At 56.8% G+C, this 21,167-nt stretch overlaps 4 protein-coding genes across 7 annotated transcripts in view; 2 read left to right on the forward strand and 2 right to left on the reverse strand.

Annotated features, from left to right (window-relative positions):
* Window positions 1-8,970, forward strand: part of HCLS1 (hematopoietic cell-specific Lyn substrate 1) — a 15,446-nt gene extending 6,476 nt beyond the window's left edge. Inside the window, exons 6-15 of one of the 2 annotated variants that reach the window (XM_027669720.1) lie at window positions 178-232; window positions 2,133-2,243; window positions 2,778-2,888; window positions 3,532-3,587; window positions 4,726-4,795; window positions 5,021-5,133; window positions 5,739-5,849; window positions 6,265-6,574; window positions 7,314-7,385; window positions 8,169-8,970. In XM_027669720.1, the coding sequence (XP_027525521.1) occupies window positions 178-232; window positions 2,133-2,243; window positions 2,778-2,888; window positions 3,532-3,587; window positions 4,726-4,795; window positions 5,021-5,133; window positions 5,739-5,849; window positions 6,265-6,574; window positions 7,314-7,385; window positions 8,169-8,305 (1,146 nt within the window). In that variant the 3' untranslated portion in view covers window positions 8,306-8,970. The remainder of the gene's footprint in view (window positions 1-177; window positions 233-2,132; window positions 2,244-2,777; window positions 2,889-3,531; window positions 3,588-4,725; window positions 4,796-5,020; window positions 5,134-5,738; window positions 5,850-6,264; window positions 6,575-7,313; window positions 7,386-8,168) is intronic. The other variant, XM_027669721.1, reaches the window with a different exon arrangement.
* Window positions 8,971-10,576: 1,606 nt separating this feature from the next.
* On the reverse strand, window positions 10,577-13,555 carry NME6 (NME/NM23 nucleoside diphosphate kinase 6). Of its 2 annotated transcripts, none has more exons than XM_027669724.1 (6): window positions 13,481-13,555; window positions 13,230-13,332; window positions 13,111-13,150; window positions 12,658-12,818; window positions 12,281-12,438; window positions 10,577-10,809 (listed from the first exon to the last, which is right to left on the reverse strand). In XM_027669724.1, the coding sequence occupies exons 1-6, from the start codon at window positions 13,553-13,555 to the stop codon at window positions 10,684-10,686; spliced, it is 663 nt and encodes a 220-aa protein (XP_027525525.1). In that variant the 3' UTR covers window positions 10,577-10,683. The 2 variants fall into 2 exon arrangements, with proteins under 2 accessions (XP_027525525.1, XP_027525526.1); XM_027669725.1 differs by having other exon boundaries at window positions 10,701-10,809; window positions 12,262-12,438.
* A 164-nt stretch (window positions 13,556-13,719) lies between these two features.
* LOC113960254 (rab-like protein 2A) lies at window positions 13,720-18,217 on the forward strand. Of its 2 annotated transcripts, none has more exons than XM_027669726.1 (6): window positions 13,720-13,817; window positions 15,353-15,432; window positions 16,138-16,249; window positions 16,851-16,948; window positions 17,197-17,280; window positions 17,584-18,217. In XM_027669726.1, the coding sequence occupies exons 2-6, from the start codon at window positions 15,391-15,393 to the stop codon at window positions 17,662-17,664; spliced, it is 417 nt and encodes a 138-aa protein (XP_027525527.1). In that variant the 5' UTR covers window positions 13,720-13,817; window positions 15,353-15,390; the 3' UTR covers window positions 17,665-18,217. The 2 variants fall into 2 exon arrangements, with proteins under 2 accessions (XP_027525527.1, XP_027525528.1); XM_027669727.1 differs by lacking the exon at window positions 13,720-13,817 and adding an exon at window positions 14,171-14,387.
* On the reverse strand, window positions 18,108-20,943 carry LOC113960252 (acrosin-like). The gene is made up of 5 exons (XM_027669722.1): window positions 20,599-20,943; window positions 20,178-20,420; window positions 19,724-19,989; window positions 19,145-19,278; window positions 18,108-18,583 (listed from the first exon to the last, which is right to left on the reverse strand). Exons 1-5 carry the CDS (start codon window positions 20,667-20,669, stop codon window positions 18,140-18,142), a joined length of 1,158 nt encoding a protein of 385 aa, XP_027525523.1. The 5' UTR covers window positions 20,670-20,943; the 3' UTR covers window positions 18,108-18,139.
* Window positions 20,944-21,167: the final 224 nt, after the last annotated feature.

Below are 21,167 nucleotides of genomic sequence, written 5' to 3' on the forward strand. Positions count from 1 at the left end.
GTCCAGGGGCTGTGCTGTTCATCCTGGTGCTGTGCTGTTCATCCAGGGGCTGTGCTGTTTGCCCAGCATTCTGTGGCACAAGGCAGAGAGCAGGCTTCCAGCCTGGCCCCAGAGGAGGGTGGCTGAAACCTGGCTTGGCCCTCAGGCTGACTGACAGCCCTCCCCTTCTTGTTTCAGTCAGCAGTGGGCTTTGAATACAAGGGTGAGGTGGAGAAACACTCGTCCCAGACAGGCAAGTCCGTGGGCATGTGTGACCCCTTGACACTTTGCCCAGCTGCTCCCACTATCCTGTGCTGTTGGCTGTGGCACAATCTCCTTCATTATCCCCCTCCTGTCACTTCAGATTCCTGTTCCCAGTCTGTCACTCTCATGGCCCCATTCCATGCTGTCCTGTCACCATCATTCTGGTGTACATCCCACTTGTCTCTGTGCTTTGCTTTGGTGGAAGCCACGTCCTGGCTGAGTAGAGAAGACACTCCCACCCCCCCTCAGTGGATGGCTCGTGCTCCCTGTCCTCCCAAAGCCCTTCTGAGAACGGCTCCAGAAGAGCCATTGAGGACATGGAGTGATTGCTGGAGAAACAACTTGTAGGAAAAGGCATAGCAATGGATATGGAAACAGAAACCTATAGAGCACTCAAACTGCTGCAGAATTCTGCAGATTCAACAAATAGTGCAAGAAGTGAAACTAAAGATATTTTAAGTATTCTGCACCCAAAAGAAGATGAGAGGGCAAGGTCTGTTGCTGTTTCAGGTAAATGTGAGGAATACTGCATTACCAAGGAAATAACTGAATGGGATTCATTTAAGAGGAATCTATAAAAGAAGGAACATAGTTTGAGGCATTCTTGGTTGATCTTAAAATAATTAATTCCATGCAGTTATGCTACATTAACATATTCTTGTAGACATAGAAATTCATCAGGCTGTGTGAAACTACAGAAGTTGCTAAGGACAAAATGGAACTGTTAGAAGTAGGGTGTTTGGGTTGCTTTTCATAAAAATGTGTCTATACTAGAAGCTTCAGCAGCAAGATAACAGTCATAAAATCTGTGTTTGCTGAAAACAGCTCCATTAAAGATCCACTTTGTAACAGCCTAATGGATAGATAATAGTTTAGTCAAGGTAAGTTTAAGAATTGTTCATACTTACAGGTTAAATGACTGAGCTTCTGTGAAACAGAGATCCATTCTGGAATAAAAAATGTCCTCATTCAGCTTTCTCTAGAACACAGTCTCCATGGATTGGTATAGCTGAAGTTGTTGGAGAAGCCCCAACTCAGTCCTGTGAAATGCAGACCTGTAGAAAAGCATCGGGGAACAGGGAGAGGTGACTGTGATTTACCCCTTAAGGGCAGGATTTGGAGACCAAGCTGGCAGGTGTCTGAAAGGAGGAGTCTGTACAGCCAGCAGCCAGGATGGAGGCTGGAATGTCTCCGGAATCAGCCAGTAATAACTAGGTGATCCTTAGGGAACAGCTGAACATGGTTGAAGTTGTTAATGGATCACTAGTTTGGAGCTGGAAAACAGAGAGGCACAAGGCAGCTGTCACACGACTGCCAGGTGGGGAGAGCAGGAGTGTGTCTGCAGAAATGGGGGTTCAGCCTTTGCTGCAGCTCCAGGGTCAGGTGTTTGTAGAAGCTGAGGTTCCACTATAGCAAACATGAGCTCCTTTGCCATTCCTGTACTCCCAAGGCTCAGTGTCCTTACTCACAGCCCTTTCCCAAGGCTGGCAGACCACAGACTGAAATCCTGGCTCTGGAGTTGGGTGAGTGGGTGATACCCTGGCTGTCACTGCCCAAATCCTGCTTGGCTTTGCCTTCGTGGGTGACTGTGCTCCCGCTGCCTCCTCGCTGTCCTTGACACGTCCATTTCCTTCCTTCCTTCCCTCCTGGCTGGCTGTGTCTGCCATTGCCCTGGCCCACACTTGCCCTGTGCCCCCATTCCCATGGGCTCTCATCCATGATGCTCCCTGCCATCCACTCTCTCCCCTTCAACCCCTTGCTTTCTAGGGGGTTTTCCATCATCCCCACTGCTCTCCTTCCTCCCCCCTGCTCCTTCCCAGTGCTGCTTTCTGTCCTCTCCTCACCAGCCCTGTGCTGGGGGCAGGGTTTCACTCCATGCATCACCTCAGATTACTCCAAGGGCTTTGGTGGCCGTTACGGAGTGGAGAGGGACAAGGTGGACAAGGCGGCTGTGGGATTTGACTACAAGAGCCAGGCAGAGAAGCACGACTCTCAGAAAGGTGAGCTGGGGCAGCCAGGGCAGCCGGGGTACCTGGGGGAGCCAGGTGAGGGGGCAGCCAGGGGAGCTGGGGCAGCTGAGGGAACAGGCAGTGCCAGGGCTGGAGCTGGGGCTGTGCCCACTGGGACTGCGGGGCACTGTGCAGCACTTCTTCAATCTGCTGCATGAATGGTGGAATAGCTATGGGGAGCTCGCAGCAAGGGAACAGGTCAGGTGAGGAAAGCCATGGCATGGCTGCTGGAAAGAGTTCAGCAGAGTTCTGTGGGCACAGGGATCTCCTGGGAAGCACATCACCAAAGGAAGGGTGCTGGGGAAGCCCAGGCAGGTGCTAATAGCAGGTGACATGTCCCAGGGAGGAGGGAAAGCTGTTGCTGCAGCCACCAGTGGGGAAATCTGGCCTTGCTTCATGTCTTTCTCTAAGTCCTGGGCAAGGAAAACCTGTGAGAACAGCCTGAGCTCACATTGCTGCCACTTGTCTCCTTCCCTCCCTTGTCTGTTCTCTTCCATGCTGTGATCTGGATCCCTGTGGCTGAAGACTATGCTGTGGGCTTTGGTGGGAAGTTTGGGGTCCAGAGGGATCGTCAGGACAAGAATGCCCTTGGCTGGGATCATCAGGAGGAAGTGCAACCCCACGCATCCCAAACAGGTCAGGCAACGCTGCCAGAGGTGGTGGCAGTTTCCTTGGAGCACACACAGACCCGGAGCTTGTGGTTCATAGTCAGAGATCCAGCTGCTGAAAACAGAATGTGTCCGGCATGTTCTGGAGCAGCTGGGGTGTGGTGAGCCCCAAAGCACAAGGACAAACTCTGCCAGGGTAGATGGCTGCTTGGACCAGTGGGGGACATGGGATGAGAGTCCCTCAGTCAGCCTGCTCAAACTCTGCTGTGCTGTCTCTGTGAGGGACATTCCTCACCATAAGCTCATTGCAAAGGCAAGCACAGAGGAATGAGGCAGAACAGATCCCAGGAATCTGGGGGCTACTGCACGGTTGACCTCAGTGAACAAGGCCACACTCCACTCAGATGGGGTGATGGGCCTCTCACCACAGTGCCTTGGACACAGGTTGGGCAGCTACAGCCCTGCATTCCTGTGCTCTTGGCTGAAAGGGGGGGTAATTAGTCCTAAAAGCCACTGTCCAGAGGACTTTGCATGTGTTATCTCTAGTTACTTCCATATGTGATAAGACATAGACAAAGCTAACTCATTTCACTGGTCACAGCATACTGAAGCCAGATGTGCACACAGAATATAAAATATTGTAAAATAGCCTCCTTTTTTTTCCCATATAGACTATGCCAAGGGGTTTGGAGGCCGGTATGGAGTCCAGAAGGATAGAGTGGATAAGGTAAGACTGCTGCAGCCTTCAATTGCTTCCTACTAATCACTGCTCCTTGCCCTGCTGCAAGAGAAGAGATTTCCCAGGTGGAGGTGAGATTCACAGTGCTCAGGCACAGAGGTGGCAAGAGGGAACTGGCTCAGTGTAAAATACTAGAGGATGCAGAGGGATGCAGCCGGGGGAGACCGTAATGCAGGGAATTCCTCATGGCACTGTCTGTAACTCCTCACTTCTCTGCTGTTCCTTAACTTCTGCAGGTTTTTCTCTCCTATCAAGGAAGTGCCTTGTGGTCTGTTCAGGTAGCTAAATCTGCCTGCACACTTTGACAAACCCTGGCAGGGATGGGATTAGCACAGCTCAATCTGCTGTGCATGAGAAAAGGTCACCCAGTTGGCTGGTTCAGGTTTTCTGTTTGGGCTGACACCCCACAAAGCCTCATCTACAGTCACAACTCAGACTCAAGCACTGGAGTTAATTCTGTGTGTGTCAGGCTGCCCTGCAGTCTTGGTCAGTAAAAAGAGTGCTGCCAGTTGGAGATGAACCTCATGGATGTGGCTAAACTAAGAGATGGGAATCCTGTGGCTTTGGGGCATTTGGAGGAGGCAGTGAGGGGGCCTTCCCTGAACCCTCCATTCCCTGTTATGGGGCACAGTGCAGGGGCACAGTGTTGTGCCTGGTACAGCACCAACATCACCGAACTCAGGAGCTGGGGAAGCTGGGGAGGATATAAACACACCTGTGTAACAACCAGCACGTTCCTGTCCATGCTGCATGTCTGGGCTGGGCCAGCAGCAGAGAGGGAATGGTGTCCTGCCCTCAGAAGACATTAGCACTACCTGTGAATTTAACAACAGCAAGTGGAGGGGCACTGACAAAAAAAGGTGCATCCTGTACATGGCAGAAAATCACGTGTGAAATCAGATGAGCACTTGGTAAAAGTCAGGGGTGTGGGACATTTGGGAAGCAGGATGCAGAGAGGAAGGGAGGTGTCAGGAGAGGGGACTGCAGCCGGCAGCCTCCCCTGGGTCAGGGTAAGTGTACAGGTGAGGACAGACACACCTAGGAACAATGCTTGCCATCACCAGTAGCCAAACCCAGCCCTGGCCCTGCCCAAGAAGCTGGAGAATTCTTTCACTTCCTTTTGCAGAGTGCTGCTGGCTTTGATGAGATGGCAGCTCCCACCTCCTCCTACGAGAAACCAAGACCCCTGGAGGCAGGTGAGACATATGAGTCCCAGCCCTGGACCTGGGAAGCTGTGGGCCTCATGGTCCCTCTGTGTCAGCATGCTGGTAGATGGGATGGGGGTTTAGCCTGTGCTGGGGGCAGGACAAAGGTGGCTGAACTGAAGTCTCTCCGGAAGAGGTGGAGGTCTGGGTTTCTCCCCGATGCTTGGGGTGGTGGGAGGGAGCTGGGGGCTGGCTCAGTCGGCTGTCTCCTTGCAGGAGCTTCCAGCAGCACCAGCAGCCTGCGGTCACAGTTTGAACACATGGCCAGGTCGGCGGAGGAGGAGCGGCTGCGGCGACAGCCCCGGCAGTGCCCGGCACCTCGGGGACAGGTGAACCATGGCTGTCCTGCTGTGTCCTCTGAGGCTCGTGGAGGAGACTTTTCCTCATGGCCATGCAGCTCCATGTCCTTCCAGCTGATCTCTTTAGAGTAACCTTTTGCCTAAACTGCCTCCCTGTGTCTGCCACGAATGACCACTGAGCTTCACAGCTGTCACCGGACTGTCCTTTTCAGCACAGAGATCAGGGTGTACCTGCACCCAGCCGTGGGCCCAGTGCTTTGGCCTCGGTTCCTTTTGCCTCTGGTGCTTGTCAAAGAGTGCAGTCACCCCTCCCCAGCACTGCCATCCCAGCAGTCTGCATGTGGGATGCACCCCAGCAAACTGGAGATGGCACCCAGCCCCGATGCTTACCTGCCTTCCCACCTGCCCTCAGAGGGCAGAGTGGGATTCACAGTGAAGCCCCCCCAACATGTTCCTCTTCAGGGGTGCCCCACCCTTGTCACCAGCCTGCCAGTGCCTGGCCCAGGGCAGGTTTGTAGGAGCTGGAACAGATTCTAGGTCGAAGAAAATGTTCTGAGTTGCTCTATTGGGAATGTGAACAGCCATTGCTCTGTACTCATTCAAGGGGACTGAGGGATCTGATGACTCTTCTCCAGCAGGAAATCCCACCGAGAGGGAAGGGGCACACTGGGGCAGCCCCTGCTGCTGTGCCAGCACAGGTGCCCAGGAATGCCCATGGAGACCGACCCGTGTCACCAGGAGAGCAGGTGCCAAGGCAGCCGGGAAGAGCTGGGAGAGCCGGGAAGGGGAGCAGGCAGAGGGGATTGCACCTGAGAGGGGCTGTGCTCAGTGTGTGAGAGGCTTTGGAAGGACGAGGGGGAGCGTTGGGATGGGGATGGGACTGCACAGCACCCCTTGGGACAGGCTCTGGGAGTGGGGTGGTGCAGTAGCAGCACCGTGGGCTGGAGAGAAGTATGAACAGAGGTTCGAACATATGAGCCCTAAGGATCTCCAGAGCAATGCCAGGTACCAGTTCAGCACGGCCCAAGGGGCTGAGCTGTTTCCCTGGTGTGCAGGGGATAGTGCTCCAGGAAGGGGCTGCCTTATGCCAGGTGCTGGGAGTCGAGAGAGTGCTGGGTGCTTCACAGGTGACTTTCTTGTCACCTTCTCACCTCGTGGCAGGAGGCCAAAAGGGAGGATGAGGAAGCACCACCCACTTTGCCACCAAGGCCAGCAGATCTGGGTGCAGAGCTGTGCAAGGCCCCCAGCCAGGATCAGCCCATCTACAGTGAAAGTTTGGATGTTGGTGGAGACTATGAGGAGCTGCCAGAGCCCTCTGACTACTGTGACAGTACCAGTGGAGGTGCTGACTATGAGGAGCTGCCAGCCCCACTGGGAAAGCCAGATGCTATCTATGACCTTGGGGAAGATGGAGGAGAAGACTATGAGGTGATCCTTCCTCAGGAGCACAGCCAGAGCCAGCCCCATCTGGGTAAGTACTGATAGAACAGCCCATGTCTTGGGGAGCTTGTACCCATCCACTCAGTTCAGTGATGTATGGCACAGAGTCTAGAGGGAATTTGTGTCCTGAAGTCTACTGTGGTCAGGGTAACGGCTCCTGATGATGGAGACTTGGTGGTCTCCGCTTCCCTGTCCATCCCCAAGGTGCAGATGAGCTGCACAGAGTGCTGGGCCAGGCAGCAGGTGTCTGCTGAACCTGCTGGAGCAGTGCCTGGCAGGAGAAGGGGGGGGCTGCTGTGGCTCAGGAGAAGCTGGATGTGCACTGGTGCTCTTGCTATGGTTTCCTGGCAAGTGGCTGGCAGTGGTGTGCTGGGGCCGGGGGGTTGTGGCTCAGCCCATTGCTCACAGGACCTGCTGTAGTGGGGTCTCCTGGTATGAGGAGTGTGGGGAACCTTGCTGCAAGCACAGGAGCAAACTGCACGGGCTGCTGTCAGTGCTTCTGTTGCAGCTTTGCTGGTACTGGAGATGGCAAGTGGGGAGGCTGGAGTTATGCCCAGACTTTTTCTTGGGAGAGGAACACAAAGTATCAGGACTCCGCTCCCTCCTTGCAGGAGGGGAAGGAAGTCACACCTTGCTTTGGGCTGTGCTACACCTCTCCCTGTTGGCAGGGTTTGGATGTGCTTCCCCAAAGCTGGGCTGGAGGGTGGCACTGCCCTGGGCTGTGTGGCTGCCTCAGTGTCTGTCTCACCTGTCCATCCTGTGTTCTGCAGCGAACACGGGTGGTGTCTGTGAGGGGCAGGGCCCCGGGACCTGTGCAGTGGCTCTCTACGACTACCAAGGAGGTGGGTCTGCCATCAGGGCTGGGGGGAGGGCACTGGGCCAGGGGATGTGGGGGTTCACATCCTCAGCAGTGGGGAAAAGACTGTGGCTTGGGGGTTTAAATTTCTTCCTCATAGGAAGCAGAATGAGACCTGACTTGGGAACTGTGGTAGTTTAGGAATGGTATTGTCCAATTTAGTAGTCCCACTAAAAAAACCCACACACCATCCCCCTCCAACTGGAGGCCCATAGGGCAAAGATCATGGACTGAGATAAGAACAATTTACTTGAAACAGCCATGAGAGAAGAAAACAAACAGTAACAGCAACAATATTAGTAACTAAAGGTTTAAGAAAAGAAATTATTCACGTGGAAAAACACTCACTGGACTAATAGACAGTAGTGGACTAACAGACAGTATTGGACAGCTCCCTCCACCATTGCTCAAATTGAAGGAACCCCCTCTTCCGCAGAAGACAGTCCTCATCCCACCCCAGCAATGATGTGAGGTGGTACAGAATAACCTCAGTGTACTGGCCATGCCCCCACCAGGCTACTGCAAAATATTAACCCTGTCCTGGCCAGAACCAGGATAGGAACAGAGAAACTTCATCTGTCACCTGCAAGGTCTTGCTCATCTGCCTTGTCTGTGCTGTTTGATGGGGTTTGGGTGAGGTTGAACTCTTGGGGGTTATCTTGTTCTATCTTCTCCTACCCAGGGGAGGTGGGAGGAGGGATGTGAACTAGCTGTGCCTGGGGTTCTCTTTGCATTGTGACTGTCTGTCTTTTCTGGACAATTTTTGCAGAGGGAGATGATGAGATTTCTTTTGATCCAGACGACACAATCACACACATCGAGATGGTGGACGAAGGCTGGTGGCGGGGGCAGTGCCACGGCAGGGTCGGCCTCTTCCCAGCAAATTATGTGAAACTTCTACAGTGAAACAAGCATTGTGCAAGCTGCTCCCTTCCAAACCGCTGCCTCTCTCTGCTTCAGCCTCTTCCATGTTCTCAGTTTCATTTGGCTCAGCCTGGTGTGTCCACATTCAGAGAAATATCAAGGAGCAGTGTCTGAGGGAATGTTTTGTCTTGTGCCCAAGAGGATTTTGGTTCCCGTCCACTTCCAGATGGGAAAGGTGGGATGGGTTAAGAGCGTATGAGTGTGATGTAAGGTGTCTCTTCTACCCAGGCTGCCACACCTGTCAGCTAGCCAACCTGCAGGAGCGTGTCCTGTTCCCAGTGGGGTAATTTGCAGAGCAGAGACACTGACTCTCGTCCAAGTAAGGCAGAAGGGACATGAGCTGTGGAACCTTTTTCAGTTGCTGTAGCCCTGGATCTCATCCTAGCCAGGGTTCAAGGAAAAGAGCACTGGGAAAGCCAAATTTGCCTTTGTTCCCAGGAAGGGTTTCCATTTGCAGGATGACCCACATTTGCAGGACGGAGCAGAGAAATGTGAACTTAGTCTGTGTGCCCCTTTTGGGCAGTGGTGTGTCTGTCCCTGGGGGCTGTGCCCTCCCTTTTGGGCACAGATGTGTCAGTGTGTCTGTCCCTGGCGGCTGTGCCCTCCCTCACAGCTGCAGCAATAAACAGCTTCTGCTCTGGCCTGGCTCAAGTCGTATCCCGGTGTTTCTGTGATGGCTCGTGTCCCCTGTGCCTGTTGGAGGCTCCTGAAAAGGTCCCCTGACTCTTCATCACAGGTGTGGGGAAAAGGCGGAGCAGGTGGGAAGCAGGACAGGAGGAAACATCTCATTTTTAACGTTTAAGACAGCTTTCAGGAATGCAAAGCAAAGCCCTCCCTTGAACCAGTACATCCCAAGTGGATGCTCAGCCATGGGAGTTGCTATTGTTCCTCTGGGGGATGCAGGTACCATCACAGCAGGAATAAACTGGGGATAGCTGAGCAGGACAGCACCTGGGGGCTGTGGGAGAACACCTGAGAGGCTGTGGGAACACACCTGCCAGCAGTGGGTCCCACTGTGACACTAAAGCTTTAGAGTTCAGTGGCTCACGGATGGGTTCTGTACCATCCAGCAGTTGACCAAGCCTGTACTACCTGGGTGGGAGTGCAGCATTCCCATTCAGTGTTGATCCTGGGAAAACCCACAGGTTGTGTCTGCCCATTATAGGAAAGGCTCATTGGGATTCAGATTAAAAATTGTCAATTTTAAAGTAAGTTTTCTGGAGGTTTCTGATTTGGGTTTTTGGTTGGTTGGCTTTGGACTTTTTTGTTTGGCTGAAGTTTTTTTTATTTATTTTTTCTGTGAGGTCACTTCCCCAGTCTTTTTTACTTCCTTTGGGGACAGGGACAAGGAAAATGGTGGATTTTGTCTGAATTTTGCCTACTGCCTCTTCCTCCATGTCCCCCTGTGATGAGCCTGGCACTGGTTTCAGAATAGCCTCCCCATAGGGACTGGCAGAGAAGCATCTGTTTGTTGTCCCCAAAGCCATTCCTCCTGCAGAGCACAGTATGGGGCAGGTTCAACATCTACAGAAGCCTGGAAATGGAAAGTGGGGTCCCAGCACCAGCCCTGGGTCACTGGTTCTTCCTGGCCAACTTGTGTTCAGAAAGTAGCAAGGAAAGTCTCTCCTGTCACCACCAAGTAGCACTTCTGCTTCATGGTTGCTCACGGTCCTTCCTGGGCAGCTGTGGCACCTTCTGCCAGACTCATCCCTTCCTCCATCTTTCCATGGCTAGCTTGGAGCCAGTCCCAAGGCTCCTCATCCAGGTGTGAGCACCAGCTCTACCCCTGAGGCCAATTAGTGCACTTTAAGCAGGAGGTTGGAAAGAAGTTTCTGTGTTCCCAGTCTGCCCACTTGGTCCCATTCCCCACAGACTCTCTTCCGCAGGGAACAGCTCACAGGGGTGCCAGTGCCAATTAGAAAAGCCCAGAGCACTTCCCCTGCTCATCTGGCACGTCTGTGAGATGTGCAAACAAGGCCCAGAGCGGGCTGTCAAAAGTTGTCAGCTGTCAAAAGTTGTGAGCTGTCAAAAGTTCAAGGCAGCCACTTTGTTCACACTGCTGGAATCAGTCGCATCCAAGTGCACCATCACCACGGGAGGTCTGTGCAGGCATGTTCAAAGGGGCCATTTCCCCAAATGGAATAATTGCAAGTGCGTAGGAGAAAACTCCAAAACTTTAACAATGAGAACTGTGAGCCAGGAATCATCAGTTAGTGACGTGCCAAAAGAATATCCAAAAAGGGAAGCATAACATAAAAGGTAAAAACGGTCAAGTTTAATAACTACAAGAAAAACACACAAAACTGAGTAAATCCTCCAGGAATCAACAAACCACCAATTTACAAAATACCAATAAAGTATCAGCAGCATCGGGGACAGCAGCTCTCAGACCTGTGTGAAGGCACACAGGATCCTGAGCAGATCCACCCTGGACACTGCTGGGGACAGGGACAGCAGCAATGTCCCGCAGATCCCTGGATCTGTACCTGGAACAGAACAACGACCATTTGATCCCAGCCAGGAGGAAGAGGAAACACAACTGCAGATGTGCTCGACCATGATAGCTCTGGGCAGCACTTCCCACAGCAGAGCATTGTCAGTCACTGCCCAACCCCTCACAGAGTTCTGGGAGCACACAGAGTCCCTGCCTTGGTCTGTGACACACCAGGGCACTGGTGAACCTCAGACTGTCACCAGCTGCAGTGACCAGCACCATCCACACCTGTCCCTCATCCCTGCAGAAAGGGGAGTCAGGCTCAGCCTTCCTGCCCCAAGCCCAGCACATCACACCTTCCCCAGCCTGTGTATTTGGGATTACCAGAAGGAATTCCCTCAGTACAACACGGCACTGGAACTGGAGCAGCAGCACCGTAAAGGCCTGTGGGGGAACAGTGTAAAGGCACTAAACCCCTGTACAGGAACTGACCTCACAGAGCATCACACAGGGGAACATAGATCAGCCTGCCAGGACCTGGCTCTGTACCTCCACACCCAGCCCTCCTGCACCACCATGCCATCATTCCATCACTTATCCGGATAACTACATGGCTTTGTCCATCCCTTTTCCCAAGGACACAGAACTGTCCAGTGAGGCCACAGACACTGAGGGCTCTGAGCTGCCCTCAGGCGTTTTGTCACAAGGCCTCACGTGAGGAGCCCCTGGCAAAGCTTCTCAGCCCCTGCCACCTGCAGTCAAATTCATTATCCAGCCTTGGACTGTGAATCCAGGAAATCCAGAGCTCCACAGCCACTACTGAATTCCACCAAATCTGCTGCTCTTGTGCCCCAGGCAAACCAAAAGCACAAACCAGAGGATCCTCAAAGGCACTGGGCTTCTCCACACCTTCCTGCCAGGTGCTTCCATACCTTTGTGCTGCAGCAGGTCAGCCCAGGCTCAATGGAGCTCATGGGATGTGCTGCATTCCCGCTGGGAGCAGCTCCAACTGTCCTGACACAAGTCAGGACACAAACCCCAGGACAGCCTCGCTTTCCAACCTGGCTGCACATGAGTGAGGACAGCATGGTTCATCTTGCCCTGCTGATGCCTTTTTTAGGCTCCTTTTCCTGCTTTCAGCCTAAAGTACAGCAGGAACAGCCAACAGAGAACCCGAGGCCTACCACCAGCAAAAGCAGTTGCAACCAACTGGAACAAGCAACCTCTGATCCACCTGGCCCTGGACCAACTCGCCTGTCTTATTCACACCCAACCAAACTCGAGGGCCAGTGAGCTGCATGGCTGGACTGTCAGCGGGACCATTGCTCTTCCTACAGCACCCCAACAGCACCCCAGCACCTGCTGCCCCAACAACCTGACCCTGGGGAGCACGACATCACGCACACGAGGCTCTCCCACAGTCCCTGAAGCATGGCACAGCTCTCCGTCTGGTGCCCCAACAGAGCACCCACAGGTGCTGCCAGCTCAGCAAAGCAAGCCCTACCGCAGGTAACTCAGGTCACCTCTGCCTCGTCTGCCCGGAGCACGCGGTGCACGCGCTCCTCGGGGCTGTAGAACACCTGCCCACGGCGCAGCCGCGGCTCGTCCTGCTCGTACCAGCGCTGCTCATCAAACTCGGGGAAGAAAAAGGCAATTTCTCTGCTGGCTGAGGCGGGTGAGTCTGTCAGAAAAGAGGAAAAGGTGATGGGAGATGCCTGTCTGGCACTGCAAAGACGTGCTGGGCTCCAAAAGCACCTGGCTCGGCCACACCTGGCCAAGTGTGCGCGGAGTCTGCACCAGGGAACACATCGTCCACTTGGAGCCCCAGAACTAAAGCAAAGGCAGACAAAGCACCATTGTTCCTGCCTCCCTGAGCACCAGCCAAGCAGGACAGGCCTACCTGAGCCATGGGTGGTGTTCCTGGTGTCCGTGAGGCCGTAGGCTCCTCGGATGGACTCTGGGTCACTGTGTCGGGCTCGGAACACTTTGGTGGGTCCCATCAGGGATCTCCAGCGAGGGACAGCGTTCTCATGGGCCAGGATGTAAGCCCACATGGGGCCACTGCGGGAAGGGCCCAGGAGAAGCAGAAGAAAAGGTTACGAAGGGAACAGCTCGTTCGTCCTTGGAAACCTGCACAGCGCGGCTGCCAAGAGCCGCCCTGCCGGGACCCCGGGAAGGGGCACGGACCTGTCCTGCAGGACCCCGACACTCCTCACCCTGCGGCCGGAGCCTCCCAGCTCCGCACACCCCGCACACCCTCCGCGGCTCCCAGCGGGGCTCCCATCGCCGGGCGGCCCCTCCACACGCGGGTCACCTGCAGCGCGGGGCCGCCCCGCACACCTGCGGCAGGTACCTGGCCATGAACTCCACGAGCCGCTGGTAGAAGAACCGCCCTGCAGAGAGACACAGGCCGAGTAAGCGCCGGGCCCGAGGCAGCGCCCCGCTCCCGCAGCCCCGCAATCCCGCCCGTACCCGCGTGCTCCCGGTAGAAGCGGCGGCTCTGCTCGGGGCCGCACCGCAGCTCCTTGGCGCGCACGATGAGGAACCGGTGGCGGAGGATGGCGGCGTGCACGGCCTGAGGAAACAGGGGCGTTGCTGGCCGGGCGGGCCGGTGCTGTGCCCGGTGCTGTGCCCGGCGCGGTGCCCGGTGCTGTGCCCGGCGCGGTGCCCGGTGCGGTGTCGCCGGTGTCGCCCTGTCCCGCCCTGTCCCGCCCGGCGCTCACCTCCCGCACCAGCGGGTGCGCGACCGCGTCCGGTTTGAGCAGCGCCAGCGTCAGCTGCAGCCGCGGGGCCGCCATGGCCGCGCCGCACGGGCGGGGGGCGGGGCCAGGGGGGCGGGGCCCGACGGGGGCGGGGCCAGGAGCGGTCCCCGCGCGTTGCGTGGCAGCGGGGACGCGCAGGCGCGGCCATGGCGGCGGCGGCGGCGGAGGGGCCGCGGCTGCGGGAGCGGGAGCGGGAGCGGGAGGAAGCCCGGGACGGGGCGCGGGACGAGGCCGCGGCCGGCGCTGAGGAGACGGTGAAGATCATCTGCCTGGGCGACAGCGCCGTGGGCAAGTCCAAGTGCGTGGGGGCGCGGGGGGCGCGCGGGATCAGCGGCGGGGCCCGCGGGCTCACGGCGGCGCGCGCTCTCTCCGCAGGCTGCTGGAGCGGTTCCTGCTCGACGGGTTGTATCCTTGGGAGCGGGGGAGCGGGGGCACGGGGCCGGCGGAGCGGGGGGCCCGGGGGAGCGACGCCGGTGGTCGCGGCGGAGCGGGGTCGGCGCCTCTCCATCGGCTCCTTAACGCGCCGCAGCCGCCCCCAGCAGCTCTCCACGTTCGCGCTGACGCTGTACCAGCACCGCGCCCGCGTGGGCGGGCAGGAGGTCCGCGTGGGTGAGTGGGGACAGCCCGGGGTGCGCCCGGGGACGCGGCGGAGGGAACAGCTGGGGAGGGGGGAGATCTCCTCGCTCTGGATCTTGGTTAGGTTTTTAGGTAGACTACAATATCCTGATGAATCCGGTGGCCTTCTGTGACGGGACTGCAGCGTTGATGGATGGGGCAAAGTGACTGCCATCATCCCCCTGGGCCTGGCAAAGTTTGGGCACTGTCCCCACGATATCCGGGGCTCTGAGTTGGAGAGACAGGGGGATAGGTGGGTGGGTGGATGGATGGACACTCGGGGGATGAGGAACGGGCTGGATGGCTACCTGCAGAGTCGTGGTCATGGTTCATTGTCCATGTGGAGACCAGGATGAGGGGGGTCCCTCAGGGGTCTGTCGGGGTTGGGGCCAACACTGTTCAACATCTTTGTTGTGATAGGGACAGTGAATGCAAATGTGGTCTGACAGGGACTTGTCTGTATTTGGGCATTTTAAGAAGTCACCATCCTGCAGGTCTGGCCCAGTGTGCAGTCAGACACCAATATTAGAGCAGAAGAATCCCTAAGAAAAGTGGCTTACAGCCTACTTGGATTTGGGTGCAGCAGCACGCTTGGGTCCAGCTGACAGAGGTGTGACCACATTGGGGTGCTTAGCTGAAGCTGTGCAGATTTATACAGCAAACTAGACCCAGATGTGAGCCTACAAACCTGGTACCAACAGCAGAAGGCACTGCAGGATCCAGGTGTACATGGAGCTTCATGGACTGGGGCCTGTCTGCCTCAGGCTGACTTACCTCCAGCACTTCAGAGCAAGTCCTGCCCCTGGGAGGCAGAGCTGGATATTTGCGAGAGATGGAGCGTTGCCTTTGGCAGGGCCCTGGCTGACCATCACTGGGTCAGAAAGCAGCAGTTTCCAGCAGCTTTTGGAGGTTTGGTTGGTTTCCCGTTGTCATCCCTAGTGACAGAGGGCTGCTGTTCTTTGCACTTCTGCCTGGTTTCATCCTGCTGTCCCATACAACTCATGTCACTGATGTCTTCTTCTTTGCACAGCCCTCAGCTGAGCCCAGCTAAGGAAAGTTCCCAGTTGGGCACAATCTTATAACCCTCGAGTGTTTTGGATTGGTGAGGTGAAACCCAATTTGTGATGCAGAGCAGGTGGGCTGGGCTCTGCCTCCGGGGTGTAAGTTGTGAGGAAAACAGAGTGAATTGTGTCGTTCTGAACTGTTTCTGTGTTACAGACTTCTGGGACACAGCGGGCCAGGAGCGGTTCCAGAGCATGCACGCCTCCTACTACCACCAAGCCCACGCCTGCATCATGGTGAGGGAGTCTGGGCTGGGAGCTGGTGGGATTTGGGCTCAGAACGGTCCCGGTGACACTTGGCCTTTGTGTTGCTTTTATGGTTATGCTGCCATTTATTCCTTGTCTCTTCCAGTGGTTCAAAAAATTTTCCTAGATTGTTCTTTCTTCTCTCACCAGATAAAGCCCCTGTAGCTGGGCTTGCTTAGCTCTGGTCTCTCTCTCCTGGCAGCACTGTCCTCCATCTCCTGGCTCTGCTGTCCTCTCAATGGCCTCACATTTGTCCCTGTTCCCAGTTTCATGGCTCCTCACCTGCTCATGTCTCCTGGTTTGTCCTATTACTCCCACTTTCCACTGTACCTCACCACCTGGGAGCATGAGTCGCCTTCACTGGTGCTTTAGTTGTCAGAGGAACTAAACAGAGATGAACAGAGAACAGAGGATCCCACATCTTACCCTGCTGGGCACCGACTGTTCCCGGTGCTGGCTCCCTGTGTTGGTGGCAGGAACTTGTCACAGGACACAGTCACAGTGTAAAGGACATCGAGGGGCTGTTTCCTGCTAGGGCTTTCATCCCTTCTAACAACATCCAGTTTCCTTTGTCATGGGAACATTCTGGATTCTGTCCTTGTGTTGCTCAGAGATGTCCCAGGCTGCTCAGAGCTGTGCAGGGTCAGTCACAGCTGTCCTGGATTGGCCCTGGCATAGCTGGTTCTCTTTTGGAAGGTGTTCGATGTGCAGCGGAAGGTCACCTACAAGAACCTAAACAGCTGGTACAGGGAGCTGAGGGAATTCCGCCCGGAGATTCCCTGCATTGTGGTGGCCAACAAGATTGATGGTGAGTGCACCTTCTGCACCCAACCTCCCAGGGTTGTGGTGGGATTCACTCTTACGTCTGTTAGGTCCAGAGGATTTCCTGAGTCCCCTGGGCTGGGTCCTCTGCTGATCTCGCCTGCTGTCTCACAGGTGTTTTTCCTATGTCACCAGCAGTTAAAAATGCAGATTTGATCCATTTGAGGTTTATCCAAGTGATGTCCTTTCAGTTCCTTCCTTACCACACTGCCCATTCCATCCAGAAAGAACCCAAAAGTGACTGGAGCAGCACCTGGTCAAAAATGGCAGGAAAAGGAGAAAAAGCTGTTTTATGGCTTCCCCAGATCACTCAGGGATGGCCTTGGTGCTCCTCCTTCAACCTGCACAGGCTCCTCTGTGCTGAAGTGCCTCAATGTACCTGCTGGCAGAACTGTTCACCTGGGTCTGCAGGTGGCTGGAAGGTTCCTTCCCGTTGGGAAGGTTCCCTCCCCCAGCCAGTCCTTCGAGATTGCTGGGGCTGCAGCTCTCTGGGTCCTGTGGCAGTGCCTGGTGTGGCACCCAGGGGATGCCCACCCTCGGGATCTCCCGCCCTGTCTGACTGACCCTGTCTCCTTTGTCTGCCCCAGCGGATATGAAGGTGACCCAGAAAAGCTTCAACTTTGCCCGGAAGTTCAGTTTGCCCTTTTACTTTGTGTCTGCTGCCGACGGCACCAACGTGGTGAAGGTGAGATGGGCTGGTTGACTGCTGGGCTCGGTGTCCGTGGGGCCCCTCAGCAGCCCAGGGACATGGGGGCTGCTGTGAGCACGGGCAGCAGCAGATGGGCTGGTCCATCAATTCAGCTCCCTGACGGGCTAGTGGCTTCCGAGTTTGCAGAGGTTCCCTTGGGATTTGGGAACAGTGACCATCTTCTACAGAAACCCAGTGCCCATGTGCCACATCCTGGGAGTGATGGGCCTTGTTCTTTCCCCCAGCTCTTCAACGACGCCATCAGACTGGCCGTGGCTTACAAACAGCACTCGGGAGACTTCATGGACCAGGTCCTGCAGGAGCTGGAGGTAGGGAAGGCTCTGTCCCTGCAGGAGTTGGAGGTAGGGAAGGCTCTGTTTCTCCCCGTGTCCTGAGGAAGGAGCAGCTCTGCCCTTTTTCCCTGTGGCAGAGGGTGGAACTGTGCAGCACGGGAAGCTTTGCCCTGTGCCGGTGACCCCGGGGGGTGTGTGCTGGGCTGGGCTGGGAGGGGCGAGGTCAGGACCCTCAGAGGAGCCCTTGCTGCACTAGGCTGAGTCTGAAAGAGCCACAGCAGATGAAGCTGTTGCAGTCTCTGTCATTTCTCAGCAAATCCTTGTCCTACGCTTTTCCAGAGCTTTGACCTGCAGAAGACAAACGAGGATTTGTCAGATAAAGAGAAGAGCTGTCCTGAAGACGAAACCCCATCTGCCTAAACCTGGACCCTGAGCCTGGTTTTCCTTTGCCACTGGACCCTGAGTCCAGTTTCCCTTGGCATTGCATTTCTGGGGCCTGCACAGAGAACAGTGATGTTTCTCGTACCCTGGAGCTGTGATGATGGGCAGCTGGGCCTCTCCCTTCTTGTGGGAGCCCTTCTGGGCAAGATCTCCCTCGGCTTGGCCCTCACCACTGCACATCTCACTCAAGCCGAAGAACGAATGTGAACAGCCCAGCAGACTGACAGACAGAGCAGGGACTTTCCTAACCCATGGGTGCACTGAGCAGAGCTGAAAACACAGTCAATGAGGAACACAGAAACTTTATTTCAACACTTCGGTCACGTCAGCATCAGTGTGGGTGCAGCGGAGCAGCGCAGGCAGGACAGAGCAGCTTCTGGCCCCAAGGCTACCTTTGGCCCAGCAGGAAATGGCCGTGGTCCACTGTAGCCCTGGATCCCGCTCATCCCGCTGCTTAAGCCTTTTTGTCCTTCAGGAAGCGCAGGAAGTCCTGCAGCAGGTTCAGGAATTGCACCAGGATGAGGAGTGGGAATGCCGTGGGCATTAATGAGGCCGAGGAGGTCGGTGCCGGTCTCTGGCTGTGCTTGGGGATCCAGCTGATGTGTGGCTCTGGCACTGGCCTCAGATCCTGCTCAGGGGTCAGGCTGATGTCTGGCTCTGTCACTGGCCTCAGATCCTGCTCGGGGGCCGAGGTGATGGCTGGCTCTGGTTCTGGGCCGGCTCTTTCTGCTGGGCTCAGGCCTGTCTGGAGCAGGATCCAGCTGTAGAAGTGCTGAGTGGAGGTGTAGATCCCGGGGTGCCTGGCTTTGTCACAGCCTCTTCCCCAGCTGCTCAGCCCCACCAGCCAGAAGTAGTCAGCTCTGTTGTCCTTGCAGATGAGGGGACCCCCGCTGTCCCCCTGTGACAGGAGAGAGGGCTCAGGGTTTGTGGGGGGCTGCTGCAGCAGCAGGGCTGGCTCCTCTCTCCCAGCCCCTGCCAGAGCCGCATTCCCAGCACGGGAAGGCTCTGCCTGGGGGCTGGAGCCTCCAGAGCCTCGGCTGGGAGCAGGTTGGGGGCTGTCCCATCTCTGCACAGTGGTCCCAGATGTGCGGAGGATGGATGATCCAGGGTCACATCTGCAGCTCGGGGCTGCCGGGAGCACTGGATGGGCTTTGTGGGCAGAGCCAGGCCTTGGGGACGAGGGGACATGGGGCAGGGACCCATGGATGGGGAAGGGGAGGGCAGCCCTGGGATAGGGGACATGGGACAGGGCAGCCCTGGGACAGGGGACATGGGACAGGGCAGAGTTGGGACAGGGAACATGGGACAGGGCAGAGTTGGGATAGGGGACATGGGACAGGGCAGTCCTGGCAGCGATGGGGACCCGGGGCTGGGAGGGTGCCAGACCAGGCCCAGCCCGTGCCATGTTTGGGGTCAGGGGGTCCCTGTGCTGGCTGAGGGACTGGTGCCACGCTCCCACCTGGCAGGTGTCGATGCCGCCCTGTGGGTACCCAGCACACAGGTTTTCGGGGTGCACGGCCCCCCCGTACCACCGGCTGCTGTTGCAGAGCTCTGTGTCCATGAGGTGAACTTTGGCCTCCTGCAGCACCACATCTGGTCCAGGAGTTGTAGGAACAGACGGGAATGAGCCTCCAGACAAGGGCCAATGAGCCTCCAGCAGCTCATTCCACAGTATCCATCCCCTCCCCTGCCTTGTGATGAACCCCTTCCCCAGAACTGGCTTTGCCCCTGGAGCAACATTGTCCCGCTGTGTCCCTGCTGTTGGCTCTGGGGAAGGGGTCAGGCCCATCTCTCCACAGTCTTCAGGGAGTCACAGAATGGTTTGGGCAGAAGGTTCCTTAAAGCTCATCCAGGGCCACCCCCTGCTCTGGGCAGGGACCCCTTCCCCCAGCCCAGGCTGCTCCGAGACCTGTCCCTGCTGATGTCCTGCAGCCGCAGCTGGACCGTGGTTGTGCCCAGCCCATGTCCCCAGGTGCTCAGCCCATGTCCCCGGGGTGCCCATCGCACCCTCAGGGCACATGTCCTTGCAGGGCCTCACCTCCTGGTGTGGCGAAACTCCATCCCGCGATGTAGCAGGATTTCAGGTCCGAGACCCTCACCGAGGTGTCGGGCACACAGCCCAGCTGGATGTAGTCATTGCACTCCACGGGCTGGTCCAGTTCCAGCAGGGCAATGTCATTCCTTGCCGTGGCAGCCACGTAGTGCTGGTGCACCAGGATCCTCTGGATGTGCCTCACCTCGGCCTCGGGGCCCGGCTGAGTCAGATCCGTGGCCCCGATCACCACATCCCACCGGTAGACGTCCCTGGGGAGGAGGTGGAGAGAGCGGTGAGAGGGAGCAGAGCCACAGGCTGTGGCAGCTTCCCAGCCTTCTGCTTCCCAAGGGAGAGAGGGGAGCAGAGAGGAAAGAGCTGGGATGGGAGCAGCACGTGGTGCTGTGACCTGGGCACCTGCCTGAGCTGTGGGGACATCCCTGTCCCTGCCCCTCCTTACCCTGCCCTGATGAAGCAGTGGGCGACCGTGAGGACCCACTGGAAGCTGAGGAGGACACCCGAGCACATGTGCCACGTGCCATTCTTCCAGGTGGCCTGAATGCTGACGATGCCAGGCCAGGCCCCCGGCTGGACACCGGTGCCACCCATGACACGGGACGTGCCATCGGCCAAAGCCACAGGACCGTAGTCAGGAATCAGGGAGTTGTGGTCGGAAGCCATGGGCCGGAGCCCGCAGGTCCCTCTGGAAGCACAAAGCCATCACTGCCCTGCCCAGGGGCTGCTCAGGTCCCCTGTTGTCCCCTCACACTGCACTGAGGGGCAGCAGGGCCAGGGACCCCCGAGGGCACATCTGTGCCCCCGTTCTGCTGGGAACCCCCCGAGTGTTCCTGACCTCCCTCCCACATCCCAGGGCCACTAACTCGCAAGTGTCCCAGGTGCCAGCCACGGGCCTGGCCAGGGCCAGCAGGACCAGGAGCCACAGCCAAGCCATCGGTGCCAGTGCACGTGGCAGTGCCAGGACTGGGGGTCACCTCTGGCACAACCACCAGCGTTGTGCCCACAGCACCCACAGTGCCCCCAGCCCGGGGCTGATGTCACAGAGGGGCCGGTTCCGTGTGCTGGGCATGGCAGGGAGGGACACCGAGTCACAGAGCCAGGGAATGGTTTGGGTGGGAAGGGACTTTAACAACCACCCAGTGCCACTGCCTGCCATGGGCAGGGACACCTTCCACTGGCCCAGGTTGCTCCAAGCCCTGTCCAGCCTGGCCTTGGACACTTCCAGGGATCCAGGGGCAGCCACAGCTCCTCTGAGCACCTGGGCCAGGGCCTTCCCACTCTCCCAACCAAGAATTCCTTCCTAACATCTGATCTAAACTTGCCCTCCTCCTGCTTAAGACCATTTTCCCCTTGTCCTGTCACTACATGCTCTTGTCCAAAGTTCCTCTCCAGCCTTCTTTTAAGCCCCCCTTAGGTACTGGAAGGGGCTCTA

The sequence above is a fragment of the Corapipo altera genome, unplaced genomic scaffold (assembly GCF_003945725.1).
Source record: "Corapipo altera isolate COAL_440 unplaced genomic scaffold, ASM394572v1 246, whole genome shotgun sequence".
NCBI classification, from domain to species: Eukaryota; Metazoa; Chordata; class Aves; order Passeriformes; family Pipridae; genus Corapipo; species Corapipo altera.